Source organism: Theropithecus gelada, chromosome 3 (genome assembly GCF_003255815.1).
Source record: "Theropithecus gelada isolate Dixy chromosome 3, Tgel_1.0, whole genome shotgun sequence".
Taxonomy (NCBI): Eukaryota; Metazoa; Chordata; class Mammalia; order Primates; family Cercopithecidae; genus Theropithecus; species Theropithecus gelada.
In genome coordinates this window covers 10974821-10993701 of record NC_037670.1, presented here as the reverse complement: position 1 = coordinate 10993701, position 18881 = coordinate 10974821, and the positions used below count along the sequence as shown (strand labels likewise).

The following is an 18881-nucleotide window of genomic DNA, read 5'->3' as shown; positions in this document are numbered from 1 at the left end:
GAGTCTTTCGGAGCCTTCAGGGCTCCTGCCAGCCCCAGCATGCCCACACCGGGCACCTCAGAGCCCGCCATGCATCCTTGTATCTTGCGCCACTCCTGCCACCTCCAGGCCCATCCCTCCCTCGGACTCTCCTTTCCTCTCCTCCCGGGCTCCCTTTATATTTTTTGTTTGTGTTTTTTTATTTTTTTTTTTTATGTTATTTATTTTTTTGAGATGGAGTAGTTGGTACTACAGGCGTGCACCACCGCACCTGGCTAATTTTTGTATTTTTAGTAGAGACAGGGTTTTGCCATGTTAGCCGGGCTGGTCTCGAACTCCTGACCTCAAGCAATCCGCCCATCTCAGCCTCCCAAATGTTGGATTACAGGCATGGACCACCGTGCCCAGCTCCCCTACTCATTCACACTTACATGTGCCAGGCCACGACCACCCTCCCCTCTCCCCTAACCTCCTCCCTCCTTCCTCCCGCCCTTCCGTACGTGTCTGTCTGTATAGTCATTGGAATTTCCTGGCTTGGCATGGGCTCAAAGCCGAAACCATGGACAGAATGAAAAGTGGCGCATCAGACCAGCCGCCAGTTAAATAATGTTTGGGTTCTTGTCAGAATGTCACGGAGTACCCTGTCATTTTGTTTCAGCAACTTGTCCTTCCGAATGCACAGTTCGCCTTATGGCATGCCAGCAGTAAAAATGTCACTTACAATAATTACTTTTTGGTGAAAATGCTTGCTGACTTCCCACCTTCAAGCTGTTTTTTACACAGTGGGGAGATAATAAGAAACGACTTTATCCTGACTGCTCAAATGAACACTAAATGGAATTTGGGTTATTATTACTGCGGATAGAGGGCCGGGTATGGAAATTTTAAGAGTGGATCGGAGGAACTGCAGGGAGATGCATCTCCGAGAATTATGACGGGTGCGCGTTTTCAATTGGCTCCCATTGAAAACTTAAGGCAGCTGTTGTTTGCCTGCTGTTTTTGGAATATAATATTTTTCGTAATCCTTTTATAGTTTCTGAATGCCTTGTGTATCTCAGAGGGCCTTGAGTCACTATCTCTGCTTTCTGTAGCTTCCTAACCAAACTCCTCTTATGCCAGATTCAGTGCCTTGTTAAAAAAAAAAAAAAAAAAAAAAATTAATTCACATAGATCACTTTTTAAATGTAACACCTTACTATTGCTGTCAAAACTGGATGGATGGGACTATGCAGTAGGGCTTTTAAAATATGCAAATTACCCATTTTCAACGTCCTGGTCCTGCAGGCTGCAGAGTCCTTGGAAGCGAGGTTTTTGTCTGATTTCTCCCTTATACCCAAGACACAGAGTAGGTGCTTTAAAAATTTGTGAGTAGGCTGGGTGCAGTGGCTCATGCCTGTAATCCCAGCACTTTGGGAGGCAGAGGTGGGTGATTTGCTGGAGCCCAGGAGTTCGAGACCAGTCTGGGCAACATAGCAAGACCCCATCTCTCTACAAAAATACAAAAATTAGCCGGGCATGGTGGCACACACCTGTCCCAGCTACTTTCTGTCATACATTAGCAAGGAGGCTAAGGCGAGAGGGTCTCTGAAGCCCAGGAGGTCGAGGCTACAGTGAACCATGATCACACCACTGCATTCCAGCTGGGGCAACAGAGCAAGACCCTGTCTCAATGAATAAATAAATAAATAAAATGAGAGTTAAATGACGCAGGAACGACGGTAGGCTGCGATTCAGAATCACGTGGTATTGGCAGATAGCAGGATGGGTAGGAACATCGAGGTTTTCCACTCCTGATCTAGTTCCAATCCTTGCATCATCTGTGTGACTTTAACCAAGTCACGTTGCCCGTGTGAGCCTCTGCTTTCTCACCTGGGATGTAGGGTGTAAATTTCCACCCCAGGGCCGTTGGGAAAATTGAATGAAGGCACATGCAAACGCCCTCAGCTGGCTGCTCCATTCACGCCTGGTATGAAATGTGTTTTGGTTCCCTTCCACAATCCTGTGAGTGGATCAGCTTTTTGTGACTCATCGTTAAGTCTTCGAGATTCACACATGTCGATGTGTGGGTTGTAGAAAAACTGCGTGGGAAGGCAGGCACAGTCACTCTGTCACTAAGGCACAGTCGGGTGCAGGGGGCAGGCACCACCAGCTGTACAGGGGCTGTTTAGAATATGGCCCATCCGCCTAGCTCCTGGCTGTGTGTCTCGGGGCACCATATCTTTTTTTCTTGTTTTTTTTTTGAGACAGAGTCTCTGTTGCACAGGCTGGAGTGCAATGGCACGATCTCAGCTCACTGCAACCTCCACCTCCCGGGTTCAAGCAATTCCCCTGTGTCAGCTTCCCAAGTAACTGGGATTACAGGTGTGTGCTACCACGCCTGGCTAACTTTTGTGTTTTTAGTAGAGATGGGGTTTCACCATGTTGGCCAGGCTGGTCTTAAACTCCTGACTTCAAGTGATCCGCCCGCCTCAGCCTCCCAAAGTGCTGGGATTACAGGCATGAGCCACTGCGCCTGGCCAGGGCACCATATCTTACCTGTGTAAAATGTAGGAAGTGGCTGGGCACGGTGGCTCACGCCTGTAATCCCAGCACTTGGGGAGGCCAGGGTAAGAAGATCCAATCACTTGAGGCCAGGAATTCTAGGACCAACCTGGGCAGCATAGCAAAACCCTGTCTCTATTTTTTAAAGTTTAAGAAAAGTTTAATGTTTTAAAAAAGATAAACGCATCACATAGGATGTGGCCTTTTGAATCTGTCACCAGCGTCCCTGTCATGTACCAGGCGTTGTGGAAGAAATGGCACTTGGTCATAAGATTTATGTTGACTGTAGGTCTTTATAGAAATACATTCGACCGGGTGCAGTGGCTCACCCTGTCAGGGTGGCCAGGGTGAGGGGACCCTCTGTGCAGTTGGGAGAGTTGGCTTCCTGTAGGATTCACTGTCTGTCCTAACAGAACAAAAATACAGTCAATATAAAGAAATATTACTTCTCCTTTCCAAACATTAGCAAGTGGAGCTCTGTGATTAAAACGATACTCTCTGAAACAGCAAAGCTTTTTGCTCCGTTCCATGCAATTAAAAATAATAATTTTTAAAAAAAAAGGCCCGGGCACAATGGCTCACACCTGTAATCCCAGCACTTTGGGAGGCTGAGGTGGGCGGATCATCTAAGGTCAGGAGTTCGAGACCAGCCTGGCCAACATGGTGAAACCCTGTCTCTACTAAAAATACAAAAATTAGCTGGGCGTGGTGGTGGGCGCCTGTAGTTCCAGCTACTCGGGAGGCTGAGGCAGGAGAGTCGTTTAAACCCGGGAGGAGGAAGTCGCAGTGAAATCGTGCCACTGCACTCCAGCCTGGCAAGAGAGCGAGACTCTGTCTCAAAAAAGAGAAAGACTGACTTTCTTCCCAACATGATGTTCTGAGCGCATGGATTCATGGTGTCTCCAGCGCGTCTGTTTGCTGTGGCATCTCTCCATGCCTGCGCCACAAACGTGGGCTCAGTCCTGTTTCCTTGACCTGAGACCGCAGCCACATCTGTGCATGCAGATGTCTGTTGGTGAGTAAACTATCTCCCAGGAAGAGTGTGCAGCTTGCAGCTGTCTTCTACATTTTATTTATTTATTTATTTATTTATTTAGAGACAGAGTCTCGCTCTGTCCCCAAGGCTGGAATGCCATGGCATGATCTCAGCTCACTACAACCCCCGCCTCCCCCATTCAATCGATTCTCCTGCCTCTGCCTCCCCAGTAGCCGGGATTACAGGCACCCGCCACCATGCCTGGCTAGTTTTTGGATTTTTAGTAGAGAGGGGCTTTCACCATGTTGGCCAGGCTGGTCTCAAACTCCTGGCTTCCAAGTGATCTGCCCGCCTCACCCTCCCAAAGATCTTCTGCATTTTAGACTCAGACTGAGAGTGGAGAGACAAATACAAACCACCTCTAGCAACCAGCCGCCACATGTCAGTTTCACGTGCTGGATCTCTCAGGACTCGGACAGGGATTTGATCTCAGGAAGCCTGCCTTTGTCTGTAGTCACAGCCTGGAGCACAGAGGGACACCTGTAACAGTAGCGAGCACCCCCTGTTTAGTCCTCCCGGGGGTTCATGATGGCAGAAATCCATGCCACCGGCTTGCAAGGCGCGCCTGGAAGAAAGAACTGCACAGCCTCTGAGTTTCGCAGTGAGCTCTGCCTCCGCCAGCACCCAGAACAAAACGGGGAGGTGCCCCGGCAGCCGGCACCACACTCGGTTTATTAGCCAGGCAGCCATGATGTTGACCTTGTTGTGGGTTAAAGGACACAAAACCTGAAAAGAAATCTGTTTATCATTTGGGGAATTCATGCCATCCTTGACAGTATCCGGTGAGCAAGATGGATGATCTGCCAGGCCAGCCCCTCGCATGGGTGAATCACGCCATCCTTACAGTACGATTCCTCTGCCGGCTTCAAACACAAAAATAACATTTGCGGGGTTTTATATCCCGTTCTTTGGTGACCCAGGGGGTGAGCAGAGAGAAGAAATCTGATTTGTAAGATTCACATTGCCCTAAAGATTTATACGGACCATTTCTGCCTCTTACGCTTGTCTCTTCCACATCTTTCAAAAACCGGTTTGGCGTGTGTTTTTCTCTCTGTAACCTGATTTCCCAGGTCAAGGACACAGCCTTATGCGATGGCGGAAGTTTGTGCCAGTTCAGGACGATAAACGGGGTTGATGGCTTAAGTTGCGATTGTTTTATTTGGGGCTTTGCTCTTTCTAGGTATGAATGCAAAATATTCCTTGTATTTGGAATGTATTTATGGCAGGTTTAGTGGATCCTGGATACAGTATGTCCAGAAAAGGACTCTTGAGATAAATGGTAAATTGAAGTTAAGTTGCTGCTCTATGCTACATTTTCCCTTCAGCCAGGTAACAAGTATTTTGGGTTATCTACTATGGTGCTAATGTTGACCGAGTGACCGGCTAGGGCTCGAGGGAGAAGCAGCAAGAGTAAGACCCTTGGCCAGGCATAGTGGCTCATGCCTGTAAACCCAGCACTTTGGGAGGCCAAGAAGGGAGGATCACTTGAGGCCAGGAGTTCAGCCTGGGCAACATAGCAAGACCTCATCTCTGCAAAAGAAAGAATTAAAAAATTAGACAGGTGTAGTGGTGCATGTCTGCAGTTCCAGCTACTTGTGAGGCTGAGGTGGGAGGATTGCTTGAGCACAGAATTTTGAATCAGCCATGGCAACCTAGCAAGACCCCATCTCCACAAAAATTTTTTTACAAGACCCTGGGAGCAGAGAGCATGACCTGGGCCCTCTTATCTGGCACTGTGGGGTCTTACTCTGTCACCCTTAGTGGGCATGGAGGGAGAGATTGTGCCAAGACACTGAGCTGGGCCCAGATTCTGCCTTGCAGGCAGGACCTCAGCACGAAGCCACATCTTCCTCCTGGACAGTTTCTATCTGCAGAAATTAGGAAATGGCCAAAGTCTTTATCCCAGACATCCCGGAACTGGAATCCAGCCTCTTTTATCAGGTTTTATGGGATGTTATCAGAGGCCAGAGGGATCACTCACCAACAGAGCCCAGCTGGCATTTCCCACTGGGCACCCGCAGCGACCCCAGCAGGGCAGAGGAGAGTGTAGACACTGGCTCGTCCACACCAGCCCAGTCACTTCTGCTGTTGATTACAGCATGGCTTATACCAGCAAAGAGCTTGGTTTTCAGAAGCAGGCAGAACCAGCAAGTCCCGAGACTGGAGGTAGAATTCTAAAATGGAAGAGCTGGAGAAACAGAGGGTGCTCCTCCTCTCCTTGCCTCTCTCCGTCTTCCCCTAGGGTTGGGTGCTGTGGAGTTCTCTGCTCTTCACAATAAAAAACCAGCTGGGCATGGTGGCACGCACCTGTGGTCCCAGCTTCTCAGGAGGCCAAGGCGGGAGGATCTCCTGAGTCCAGGAGGTCGAGGCTGCAGTGAGCCTGATTGCACCACTGCACTCCAGCCTGGGCCACAGAGCAAGACTCCATCTCTAAAAAAATAAAAATAAACACCCTAGGTCCTGAGACCCGTTACTGGGGGACCAGAAGCTATGGCCTTACGTTTCCTCATTTTTTTTTTTTTTTTTCTTTTTTGAGATGGAGTCTTACTCTCAGTCACCCAGGCTGGAGTGCAGTGGCACAATGTCAGTTCACTGCGGCCTCCACCTCCCGGGTGCAAGTGATTCTCCTGCCTCAGCTGGGATTACAGGTGTGAGCCACCGTGCCTGGCCAATTTTTGTATTTTTTTAGTAGAGACAGGATTTCACGGTGTTGGCCAGGCTGGTCTTGAACTCCTGACCTTAGATAATCCACCCTCCCGGCCACATTTCATCTTAAGGGTCTTCATAACTGTGGTGACAACGTATTATGGGCAGCCGTTATTTAAAACAATCTGTCTATGCTTTGGGTTCTGGAAAATACGGACAACATAACTACACAAGTTATAATCTAGCCAAAGTGCTTCTGAATTACCAAATTATGGGGTTTCATTAGAAGAAATCATGACAGCGATAACACGATTAATAGGAGTTTTTTAGCAGAATGCCCTCATGCCCTCATGTTAAGCCCTCCAAAGCCTTTCTTTTAAACCCCTAGTTTTTCTTCCAGTGATGGTATTTTTGTTTTTTAATATGGAAGATTAGTGGTTACTCTCAGTCAAAAAAATATGAAACAGTTCACTGAGACCCACAGAAAACCCTACCGTCTGCTTCTTCTACAGAGCGTTTAATTAGTATTTCCTAGATGCAGAACATAGATAGATGGTCGTGGTGAAAGACAGCTATTTTCAGGCACAGTTTCTCGTGTGCTTTAATTACAGAAAGCACTCCAAAGACCTCCGCCAGCTGCAGCCCTGCCCCTGAGTCCCCGATGAGTTCCAGCGAGTCGGTGAAGAGCCTGACCGAGCTGGTCCAGCAGCCCTGTCCCCCCATCGAGGCAAGCAAGGACGGCAAACCACCAGAGCCCAGTGACCCGCCAGCATCTGACTCCCAGCCCGCAACCCCGCTGCCTCTCTCCGGACACTCGGCCCTCAGCATCCAAGAATTAGTAGCCATGTCCCCGGAGCTGGACACCTACGGCATAACCAAGCGGGTGAAGGAGGTGCTGACGGACAACAACCTCGGTAGGTTCTCCTCTCGGCTGCTGAGTCAGGAGGTGGCAGGGAGTTTGCAGGTGGAGTAGATGAAGGGCGGGCGCTAGGCCAAGCCAACCATAGAGTCTCAACTTGTGTAGGCGCCCTCTGAGAACATGAAACGTCCTATAGTTGTGAACAGTAAGGAGCGTGCGTTTTGCAGGTCAGTCCCTACCTCCTCCCGACCCTGCTCCCCGATGGGGACCAGTTAGAAGATGAGCATGGGGTCAGAGTGGACTCGGGAGGATCCATGCAGACTGTCTTTTTTTTTTTTTTTTTTTTTTTGAGACAGAATCTTGCTCTGTCACCCAGACTGGAGTGCAGTGGTGCAATCTCAGCTCACTGCAACCTCTGCCTCCCCGGTTCAAGTGATTCTCATGCCCCAGCCTCCTGAGTAGCTAGGATTACAGGTGCCCACCACCACTCCCGGCTAATTTTTGTATTTTCAGTAGAGATGGGGTTTCACCATGTTGGCCAGGCTGGTCTCGAACTCCTGGCCTCAAGCAATCTGCCCATCTCAGCCTCCAAAATTCTTGGGATCACAGACATGAACCATCGTACCTGGCTTGGATGTATCTCAATAGAGACAGTCTGAGTAAGTCCAGATTGCTTGAGGCCACAGTCTGAGACCAGCCTGGGCCACGTAGCAAGACCCCATGTCTACAAAAAATGTTAAAATTAGCTGGACATGTTGGTATGCACCTGTAGTCCCAGCTACTCAGGAGCCTAAGATGGTAGGATCACATGAGCTCAAGAGTTCGAGACCAGCATAGGCAACATAGCAAGACCCCTTCTCTATAACAGGTTTAAAAATTAGGCCAGGCACAGTGGCTCATGCCTGTACATTGCCTCGTGTTGGGAGACCACAGCAGGAGGATTGCTTGAGTTGAGCCAGGAGTTCGAGACCAACCTGGGCAGCATAACGAAGCCCTATCTCTACAAAAAATACAAAAACTAGCTGGGTGTGGTGGTGCACGCCTGTAGTTCAGTTGCTCGGGAGGCTGAGGCAAGAGAATCGCTTGAAACCCTGTAGTTTTAGGCTACAGTGAGCTATGATCATGCCAGCGTACTTCAGCCTGGACAACACAGTGAGACTCTGTCTCAAAAAAAGAAAGAGATAGACACCCAATAGAGCCTGGCATCCTCAGGGGGCTCCAGAGCTGGGCAGCGTCCACCCGGCAGCACCAGGATGGCTTAATGGAAGGTCTGACGGACCCCAGTTCTCACTCTGCTCACTGAGTCTGTGATGCTGGCCAGGCTGCCTGCCTTCTCAGATCCCCCTCCACAAAACTGGAATAACCACACCTGTCTGGGGGCTGTGAGTAGCAGTAATTTCTAGCACCAGGCCCGACTGGTAATAATAGTCATTGTTATTTTATCATCGCTGTTTCTGCTGCCTTGCAAAGCCATCTCCATTTCACAGCCCATAGCTGGGGCGGGCAGCCCCTGGGGAACTCACTCTGTCACCCTGGCATCCCACCATGCCTCAGACCCAGCCTCGGCCTGGCACATGCTCCACCCCCTCAGGTGCTCGGCCTGAGGTGGTTCTCTATGCTCTGTGTCACTGCTCACCAGCTGCTGCAGCTATAAGAATGTTACGGTGTTCCATCATTTTTATTTTTTTTTATTTATTTTTTTTTTTTTGAGATGGAGCCTCACTCTGTCACCCAGGGTAGAGTGCAGTGGCACAACCTCAGCTCACTACAACCTCTCGGCTCACTGAACCCCGGGTTCACGCAATTCTCCTGCTTCAGCCTCCCTAGTAGCTGGGATTGCAGGCATCTGCCACCACACCCAGCTAATTTTTATATTTTTAGTAGAGACGGAGTTTCACCTAACTAGCCAGGATGGTCTCAAACTCCTGACCTCAAGTGATCCACCCGCCTCGGCCTCCCAAAATGCTGGGATTACAGGCGTGAGCCACCGTGTCTGGCCCTTTTTTTTTTTTTTTTTTTTTGAGACAGAGTCTCCCTGTCTCACTCAGGCTGGAGTGCAGTGGCACAATCGCGGCTCACTACAATCTCTGCCTCCTGGGTTCAGGTGATTCTCCTGCCTCAGCCTCCCAAGTAGCTGGGATTACAAGTGCCCGCCACCACACCCAGCTCATTTTTGTATTTTCAGTAGAGACAGAGTTTCGCCATGCTGCCAAGGCTGGTCTCGAACTGGCCTCAGGTGATCCACCCACCTTGGCCTCCGAGAGTGCTGGGATTACAGGCATGAGCCACCATGCCGGCCAAGCCTATTTTGTCATTTTAAACCACCGTGCTCCTCCAGTGTGGTGTTAACCAGACAGGGTGGTGTAGGCATGCGGAGATTGGAAACGTACCCTTCTATCCTTCTTATTTCCCATGGGTGAAAGTCAGTTAAAGGGGCGGTGTTCTCTGCAGTGCATGCAAGCACAACCCTACCGAGTGGTTGCAGTTTGTCTGCTGTTCATGGAAAGGCCTTGTGTGTCCTTTGTTTCTTCCATGGGGTGAGAAGAGAAGGGAGGCTGAGCACGGTGGCTCACTTGAGAATGACAGGTGGCCTGTAACCCTAGCACTTTGGGAGGCTGAGGCGGTGGATCACCTGAGGCCAGGAGTTTGAGACCAACCTGGGCAACACAGTAAGACCCCGTTTCTACAAGAAATAAATTTTTAAAAAATTATTTACGGGCATGGTAGTGCTTGCTGTAATTCCAACTGCTTGGGAGGCTGAGGTGGGAGGATCACTTGAGCCCAGGAGGTTGAGGCAGCAGTGAGCCATGATGGCACCTCTGCACTCCAGCCTGGGCAACAAAGCAAGACACTATCTCAAAAAAAAAATAATTTAAAAAAAAGAACAGAGTAGCTGAGTTCCACTAAAGTTTGCTCAGTGATCTGACAGCCTGGGGGTTAGGCCAGCTTGTCCAGTGGAAGCCTCCCATCCGCCTGTCTGTACAATGCAACAGACAAAATAGAATGAGAGAAAAAGTCATATCAATGAGACCTTGTATAATTAAGTCAATTCATAAAAATAAAAATGTAGCTGTTGATTTGAAAAAATGGCTAATTCCCATATGTTCATCAGTTATTGAATCATGCAGCGATTCCTAGACTTGAGTCATCTCCCACTTCATAGCTTGTCACACATCCAAGGAAGCAGGTCAGTTGCATCACTCCCGCCCACCTCCTTATAGGAAGTGGCCTTCCGTGTAAATGTTGAAAATCAGATAGGGTCTAGCTCTGTAGCCCAGTGCAGTGGCACGATTATAGCTCACAGCAGCCTTGAACTCCTGGGCTCAAGCAATCCTCCCACCTCAGCCTACTGAGTAGCTGGGGCTACAGGCACACGCTCCAAGCCCAGCTAATTTTTTTTTTTTTTTTTTTTTTTTTTTTTTTTTGAGACGGAGTTTTGCTCTGTAGCCCGGGCTGGAGTGCAGTGACCGGATCTCAGCTCACTGCAAGCTCCGCCTCCCGGGTTCACGCCATTCTCCTGCCTCAGCCTCCCCAGTAGCTGGGACTACAGGCACCTGCCACCACGCCCGGCTAATTTTTTGTATTTTTAGTAGAGATGGGGTTTCACTGTGTTAGCCAGGATGGTCTCGATCTCCTGACCTTGTGATCCACCCGCCTCGGCCTCCCAAAGTGCTGGGATTACAGGCATGAGCCACCGCGCCTGGCCAAAATTTTCTTATAACAACTGCAAAAAAAAAAAATCATAAGGACTTGGGACATTTATAGGCTAAAGAGTTTGAAAGACAGAGAAACCACAGGTTTACAAAATCAGTAAATTTATCTTTAGGTTTAAAATGACCAAGCCAGGCATGGTGGTGTGCACCTGTAATCCCAGCTACTCAGGATGCTGAGGTAGAACAATTGCTTGAGCCCAGGAGTTCGAGTCTACCCTGGGCAATATAGCGAGACCCTGTTTCTTTAGGGGAAAAAATAAAAAAGACTGATAAGAAATTAATGTCTCAGTTTCAGAGCTTTCCAGGCAGTAAACTTTTACTTGGAGGCCCCCTTCTTAGAAGCCAGTGTGTGGTGCTTCTATTTCACAGAGAGGATGTGAGCCACAGAGAGAACAAGCCAGCCCTCTGTCGTCTCCTTGCCCCTGACGGGGAGAGGTGCCTTCTGTTCTGTGCGCTTTATGGGGTCAAACACCGGCCCCTCTGATCCCAGTCTCCACTTCCACCTAATAAGTCCTGTTCATTCAAGTACTCCCGTCAGGCCATCCAGGTTATCACTGATCCTAATTTGTATCTTTACAAGCGGTGGCCCTCTAAACCGGCAGCGGAGTGGCCCTCAGAGAAGTGAGCCTTTCTTTCTAAGCTCCTGACAAGCATTGCCAACTCAATGCGGCTGTGCCCTCCATAGCGAAATGCCCTCTGATCAGCCTGTGAAGCGGGCTGCCTACCCCTGCCTGGGAGAAGAAAAGGTATCGGAGAAGGGGTTTTGATCCACTTCCAGCTACTTTATTTAGCAAAGGCAGCCTAGACTGCAAAAGCAGACTTTGGAATTGGAATTGGCCGGCCTCTCAGAAAAGCAGAGCTGGGCAGCTTGCCCTCTCCTCTGTCCTGCTGTGATTGCGGGTTGCGTGCCCCGTTGTCTCAGCGAGACCTGATAACCTTGCTAATTGTGGAAGGAGACGCGGGCTGCCCTCTGATTTGAGGTTGTACGAGAGGGGTCTCCTGTTTGCTGTTTGGCCTCCTGAGCTCTGGCTTAGAGATTTCACTGCCTCTGAGAAACACCACAGGTGTTAGCGTGACCTCAGCACATACAAAGCCTGAAGGCTTTCTTTTTTTTTTTTTTTTTTGAGACACGGTCTCTCTCTGTTTCCCAGGCTGAAGTGCAGTGGTGCAGTCATAGCTCACTGCAGCCTCAACCTCCTGGGCTCAAGCAGTCCTCCCATCTCAGCCTCCCAAGTAACTGGAACTAGAGGTACATGCCACCATGCCTAGCTAATTTTTTTTGTGGTATTTTTGTAGAGACTGAGTCTCACCGTGTTGCCCAGGCTGGTCTCAAACCCCTGGGCTCAAATGATCTTCCCGCCTCACCGCACCAGGCTGCAGGCTTAAGAGAAACGTCATTGGCCAGATGCAGTGAGTCACGCCTATAATCCCAGCACTTTGGGAGGCTGGAGGTGGGTGGATCACCTGAGGTCAGGAGTTCAAGACCAGCCTGGCCAACATGGCAAAACCCAGTCTGTACTAAAAATACAAAACTTCGCCAGGCATGGTGGCACACACCTGTAGTCCCAGGTACTCGGGAGGCTGAGACAGAAGAATCGCTTGAACCTGGGAGGCAGAGGTTGCAGTGAGCTGAGATTATGCCACTGCACTCCAACCTGGGTGACAAAGCAAGACTCCATCTCAAAAAAATAATAATAATAAACATCATTGGTTGTGTGTATGGAGAATGCAATAGCAATGCCAACTCCCTCGCCAGTGGAGAGTATTAAAAGTCTGGTGGAAGATATAGTTCTACCATGTGTTTGTTGTAAGCTAGGACGTCGCCAGCCCAACCCTGGGCCTTTAAACTCCTGTGTCTGATTTTAACCTTGACACATACTTGTCCCTTCAGATCCCTGGCTTTCAGTGACAATACTTGTCTCGCTTCTGTTTTCTCTCTAGGCCAGCGCTTATTTGGAGAGACCATCTTAGGGCTCACCCAAGGCTCTGTCTCCGACCTCCTTGCCCGCCCCAAACCCTGGCATAAGCTCAGTCTGAAAGGACGAGAGCCCTTCGTCCGGATGCAGCTGTGGCTGAATGACCCCAACAATGTGGAGAAGCTGATGGACATGAAACGGATGGAGAAGAAAGGTGAGTCTCCTGCCCTGCTCAGGCCGGCTGTGTCCTCATTCATACACAGGCTGTTTCTTTCAAATCTTTCCCACCCAGCTAATAAGGGACATTGACCCATGACCAAGGGACCAGAGGACGGGGCAAAAATATTTTTGGATGGTCATCAGCTAATGAGTACCTAAGAGGGCTAGGAAGATCTGTAACTTTTTCTCTCCAGCAGCCTGAATCTAAAGATTTTTTTAGCATTGGGAGCACTTTTAACCAAGGAGAGCAGAACAGCGCTGGGGGTTGCTGCATTTGGTTTTTGTGTCATGTGGGTGGCTGATCGGGCTATGACAGCATTTACTGTGTATGCACCAGGTGGCTAGAGGCTTTCCTTTGTTATCAGAGAGAATTAAGAAATGCATTTTGTAGGCCGGGCACGGCAGCTCACGCCTGTAATCTCAGCACTGGGAGGCTGAGGCAAGTGGATCACTTGAGGTCAGGAGTTCAAGACCAGCCTGGCCAACATGGCAAAACCCCGTCTCTACTGAAAAAAAAAAAAAAAGGCCAAGCATGGGGTGCGTGCCTCTGTAATCCCAGCTACTTGGGAGGCTGAGGCACAAGCATCGCTTGAACTCTACAGGCAGTGAACAGAGATCAAGCCACCACACTCCAGCCTAGGTAACAGACCATGACCCTATCTCAGAAAAAAAAAAAAAAAACTGCATTTTGTAGATCAGGAAACAGAGGTTCAGAGAGGTTCGGTGCCTCCGCCAAGGTCACCCGGCCTAGAAAGTGACAGAGCAATCTCCTGCCACAGCAGATCTCTCTCTTGCTGTTATTTTCCAGCCTCTGGGGATTTGGCCTCCCGAGAGGAATAACCCCACGTCCACCCACGTATCATCTCGAATGTGGATTCGCATTCTTCTCGCAGCCTGTAGGCTACAGCATAGGAAAAATGCCTAAAGCCAGGTGTGCTGTGCCTCGTGGTTTGCAGTTTCCAAGTGCTGGTCCTCGCCAGTGAGTCCACCCCTCGAGCACCCTCCGTCCTCAGGTCACCCATGGTGCTGGGAGCTCACTGGGCGGCTGAACTGCATCCCTTAGAGGCAGAGACTGGGAACTAGCTGCTGCTGGTCTGACCATAAGAAGCAGCAGCCTCCCTGAACTAAGAGTGGGCATCCCAGGGGCCGGGCGCGGTGGCTCACGCCTGTAATTCCAACACTTTGGGAGCCCAAGGCAGGTGGATCACTTGAGGTCCGGATTTCGAGACCAGCCTGGGCAACATAGTGAAACCCTGTCTCTACTGAAAAATACAAAACTCAGGCAGGCATGGTGGCACATGCCCATAACCCTAGCTACTTGGGAGGCTGAGGCAGGAGAATCGCTTGAACCCGGGAGGAGGAGATTGCAGTGAGCAGAGATGACACCACTGCACTCCAGCCTGGGCGGCACAGCAAGACCCCGTCTCAAAAAAAAAAAGAATGGGCGAATGGGCATCCCAGGCACCTGAGTGGCTCTGCCCCAGCCCACCCCTCCACCACACAGAGCATCTGAGCCAGGGATGGGTACAGAACCCAGGCCTGTCCATTCTTAATTCACCCAGAAATTCCAGCCAAGCGTCACCATTCTCACCCAACCTGGGAAAGGGCTGCTGAAGGAGAGAGAGTCTCTGGTGCCTCCTCCAGAAACCCTATGGGGGTTCCTTCATAATAATAGAGGCTTCTATTTTCTGAGAACTGCCCTGTTTGCCAGGCACTGTGCTAAGACTGCTCTCCATCCACACGACTCTGCATAGATGTCCTTATCCAGGAAATACGAAGCTCGGGGCTTCATGCAGCCTAGCAGATTTCAATAGCTCCTATCAGTAGGGAGTGGAAATCCATACTCAGGGCTGTCAGATTTCAAAGCAGGTGCTGTTAAATATACATCCGCTGCCTCTGTGCTGTGAGCTGCCCCCATGCGACCCAAGGGCACTGCTGCTGCCCACTGATGACCTGCCCAGGTGGTGCCTTCTGCCCCATTCAGGGCCCCTCTAGCGGGCTCTGGCCTGCCCTTGGGTGTGTAGTCTAAGGGTCTGGGGTAGGCCACGCCTCTTGGGCAGCCCCAGGCAGCACTGTAGGCTGCAAAGGCCTGGTGCCACATTGCCCCCCCAAAAGTTTTCAACTTATTTTTCATTTTGTTTGTTTGTTTTTTAAAGTCTTACTATATTGCCCAGGCTGATCTTGAACACCTGGCCTCAAGCAATCCTCCCATCTCGGCCTCCCAAAGCGCTGGGATTACAGGCATGAGCCACTGCGCCCGGCCCTTTCAACATCTTATTATGGGAAATTTCCAACATACACAAAAGTAGAGAGAATGCTGTCATGAACCCAATATATCTGTGCAGAGTTTCCCATTATCCCCTCACCCAAACAGCATGAAGCTTCCTGCACTCGCCAGGAGGCAGCCCTCAGCCCCTAGGAGGAAGGAGGTCCTGACAACCCTGCTCACCCTGGACCCGTAGGAAAGGACCTGAGTCCCCCCAAATACATCTCCAGGGCTTCCCAGGCCTCCCGTCTTTCCCTCTGCACAGGCTCGGGGCGCCCTCTTGTGTTATAAATGAGTTATTGTTTCTGCGGGGCCCAGACCCTTCCAAAGGTGTCCCAGTCTCCAAAGCCTTTGTGGTCCCGCGGCCTTCTCTTCACTCCTGGGGGTGCCGGCCACGAGGGCTGCTCCCTAGAGAGGCCTTCTGCAGCCCCGCGCCAGCCGCTGGTCAGTCGTCTGTCCCCTGGGAGGGAACTGGAGGGAGTCCCCACCGTTGGACAATCCAACTCCTTTCTCTGGATCCAGCTGCTTTGACTCAGCTGTTTGGGTTTTGTTTTTTGGTGTTTTTTGTTTTTTTTTTTTTTTTTTTTTGAGAGGGAGTCTTGCTGTGTTGCTCAGGCTGGAGTGCAGTGGCATGATCTCACCTCACTGCAAGCTCTGCCTCCCGGGTTCACGCCATTCTCCTGCCTCAGCCTCCCGAGTGGTCTGGGACTACAGGCACCCGCCACCACGCCCAACTAATTTTTTGTATTTTTAGTAGAGACAGGGTTTCGCCATGTTAGCCAGGATGGTCTCGATCGCTGATCTCAGGTGATCCGCCCACCCCGGCCTTCCAAAGTGCTGGGATTACAGGTGTGACCCACCGCGCCCGGCTCCGCTGTTTGGGTTTTCTGTGGGGAAGATTTACCTTCACAATTACTTCTGAGTTCTCATGACAAAACAGCAAGTTAGTTAACGAATTCCCTTGCCTAAGTTGTTTATTTATTTATTTTTTTTAGAGACAGGGTCTCACTCTGTTGCCCAGGCTGAAGGGCAGTGATGCAATCATAGCTCACTGCTGCAACCTCGACGTTGTGGGCTCAAGCGATCCTCCCGTCTCAGCCACCCGAGTAGCTGAGACTACAGGTGCACGCCACCACACCTGGCTAATTTTTTTTTTTTTTTTTTTTTTTTTTTTTTTTGAGACGGAGTCTCGCTCTGTCACCCGGGCTGGAGTGCAGTGGCCGGATCTCAGCTCACTGCAAGCTCCGCCTCCCGGGTTTTTACACCATTCTCCTGCCTCAGCCTCCCGAGTAGCTGGGACTACAGGTGCCCGCCACCTCGCCCGGCTAGTTTTTTGTATTTTTAGTAGAGACGGGGTTTCACCATGTTAGCCAGGATGGTCTCGATCTCCTGACCTTGTAATCCGCCCGTCTCGGCCTCCCAAAGTGCTGGGATTACAGGCTTGAGCCACCGCACCCGACCAAATTTTTAAATTTTTTGTTGAGACAGGATCTCACTATGTTCTCCAGGCTGGTCTCAAACTCCTAGGCTAAAGTAATCTTCCCACCTCAGCTTCCCAAACTGCAGGGATTATAGGTGTGAGCCACCACGCCAGGTGATGTCCTCCAAGATTCAGTTTAAACGCCATCTTTTCTGGGCAACTTCCCCTGCCCCCTCCCCAGGCCTGACTGAGGAACTCTTCTCAATATCCCCATGGTCCCTTGTACTTACTTACCCCCACCCCACTTTTCACTCTGATGGGAACATCTCTCTGGATACTTCTCCGCCTCCCCTACTAAACTGTTAAGTTGTGCAGGGACAGGTGAGGACCTCACATTCCGTCAGAGCAGGTCCTTGGTGAGCGTGTGCTGGTAACAGAATGGCTCTCATCTTAGTGTTGTTTCTTTGTTTTGTTTTGTTTGAGAGGGAATCTTGCTCTGTTACTCAGGCTAGACTGCAGTGGCACCATCTCGACTCACTGCAACCTTCACCTCCCGGGTTCATGCAATTCTGCCTCAGCCTCCCTATTAGCTGGGATTACAGGCGCCCACCACCACGCCCAGCTAATTTTTGTACTTTTAGTAGAGAGGGGGTTTCACCATGTTGGCCAGGCTGGTCTTGAACTCCTGACCTCAAGTGATCTGCCCGCCTCAGGCCCCCAAAGTGCTTGGGCTACAGGCATGAACCACCGCGCCCAGCCTCATCTTAGTGTTTTGAGATGCTCTGTGCAGAGTCCCGCAAGCCGGCACTGTGCCATCCCGCTAGCGCGGACCGGGGATTTGGGCTGCTGTCCCACCTGGGCCTGACCTCAGTCTGCCGTCTCTTCCTCCGCAGCCTACATGAAGCGGCGGCACAGCTCAGTCAGTGACAGCCAGCCCTGCGAACCGCCCTCCGTCGGCACCGAGTACAGCCAGGGCGCCAGCCCCCAGCCCCAGCACCAGCTGAAGAAACCCCGGGTGGTGCTGGCTCCAGAGGAGAAGGAGGCGCTGAAACGAGCGTATCAGCAAAAGCCATACCCGTCACCAAAAACCATCGAAGACCTCGCCACCCAGCTCAACCTGAAAACCAGCACCGTCATCAACTGGTTCCACAATTACAGGTACGGCTGGCTCCCAGGGAGCGCCCGGTCGACCCAGGGGAAGGGGCTGATGTGTCCCGAGGCCGCCATGGTGCACAGGGGTGAGGCTCCGGGGGGCTGGGAGCTTGGTGATTGGTCCGTTCCTTGGTCTCTTAGGTTTGTGGGGTTTTTTTGGGGTTTTTTTTTTCTGTTTTTTTTTAGACGGAGTTTCAATGTTGTTGCCCAGGCTGGAGTGCAATGGTGCAATCTCGGCTCATTGCAACCTGTCTCCTGGGTTTAAGCGATTCTTCTGCCTTAGCCTCCCAAGTAGCTGGGATTACAGGCGCCCACTACCACACCCATCTAATTTTTGTAGTTTTAGTAGAGATAGGGTTTCGCTATGCTGGTCAGGCTTGTCTCAAACATCCTGACCTCAGGTGATCTGCCCACCTCGGCCCCACAAAGTGCTGGGATTACAGGCATGAACCACCAACGCCCAGCAGTTCCTTAGGTTTTTTTGGAGGTTTTAACCCAGAGATGGAAGGCCACGTCCCTTCCCATCACTGTCACATAGTTAGAGACAGGTGGTATCTGCCATGACCCAGAAAGAAAATCACCTCTCAATTACATCATTTAATAAGGGAGCATGTAGGCATTCATGGTTCAAAAGGAGTGAAACTTTTGTGGTTTAGTTTACATATATTTATATTCATATTTATTTATTTTTAGAGGCAAGGGCTTGCTCTGTCACCCAGGCTAGAGTGCAATGGTGCAATCATAGCTCACTGCAGCCTCCAACTCCTGGCCTCAAGCAATCCTCCCACCTCAGGCTCCCAAAGCCTTGCGATTATAGGCATGAGCCACTGCACCTGGCCTGAACTTTTATTTCTTAGTGATTTTGCAGTGCTTTCTCGGGGTCTTCTGCCGTGTTATCTTCCAAATTAGTTTGATTAGTTCTGTAATTAAATAAATGAAGTCATTTAAGGCCTTTGCTTTTGGTAAAGTTCATGAGTTAATGAAGACAGATTGAGTGTCTTCTAGATCTCAGATTCTGAGCTAAGTTTCACCAAGTTATATCACTTAATCCTCACAAAGTATATGAGATACCACATTCTCTTCCTTTTTTTTTTTTTTTTTTTTTTTTTTTTTTTGGGGGTTTTTTTTTTTTCC

At 50.2% G+C, this 18881-nt stretch overlaps 1 protein-coding gene across 8 annotated transcripts in view; it reads left to right on the top strand.

Moving 5' to 3' along the window:
* CUX1 (cut like homeobox 1) overlaps window positions 1-18881 on the top strand; it is a 472214-nt gene that overhangs the window by 408160 nt on the left and 45173 nt on the right. For 3 of the 8 annotated variants that reach the window (XM_025381003.1, XM_025381004.1, XM_025381005.1), the window contains exons 21-23: window positions 6814-7116; window positions 12716-12904; window positions 17489-17753. The exons of the other annotated variants lie outside the window; for them this stretch is intronic. In XM_025381003.1, coding sequence (XP_025236788.1) covers window positions 6814-7116; window positions 12716-12904; window positions 17489-17753 — 757 coding nt within the window. The remainder of the gene's footprint in view (window positions 1-6813; window positions 7117-12715; window positions 12905-17488; window positions 17754-18881) is intronic. 8 annotated transcript variants of the gene reach the window in all.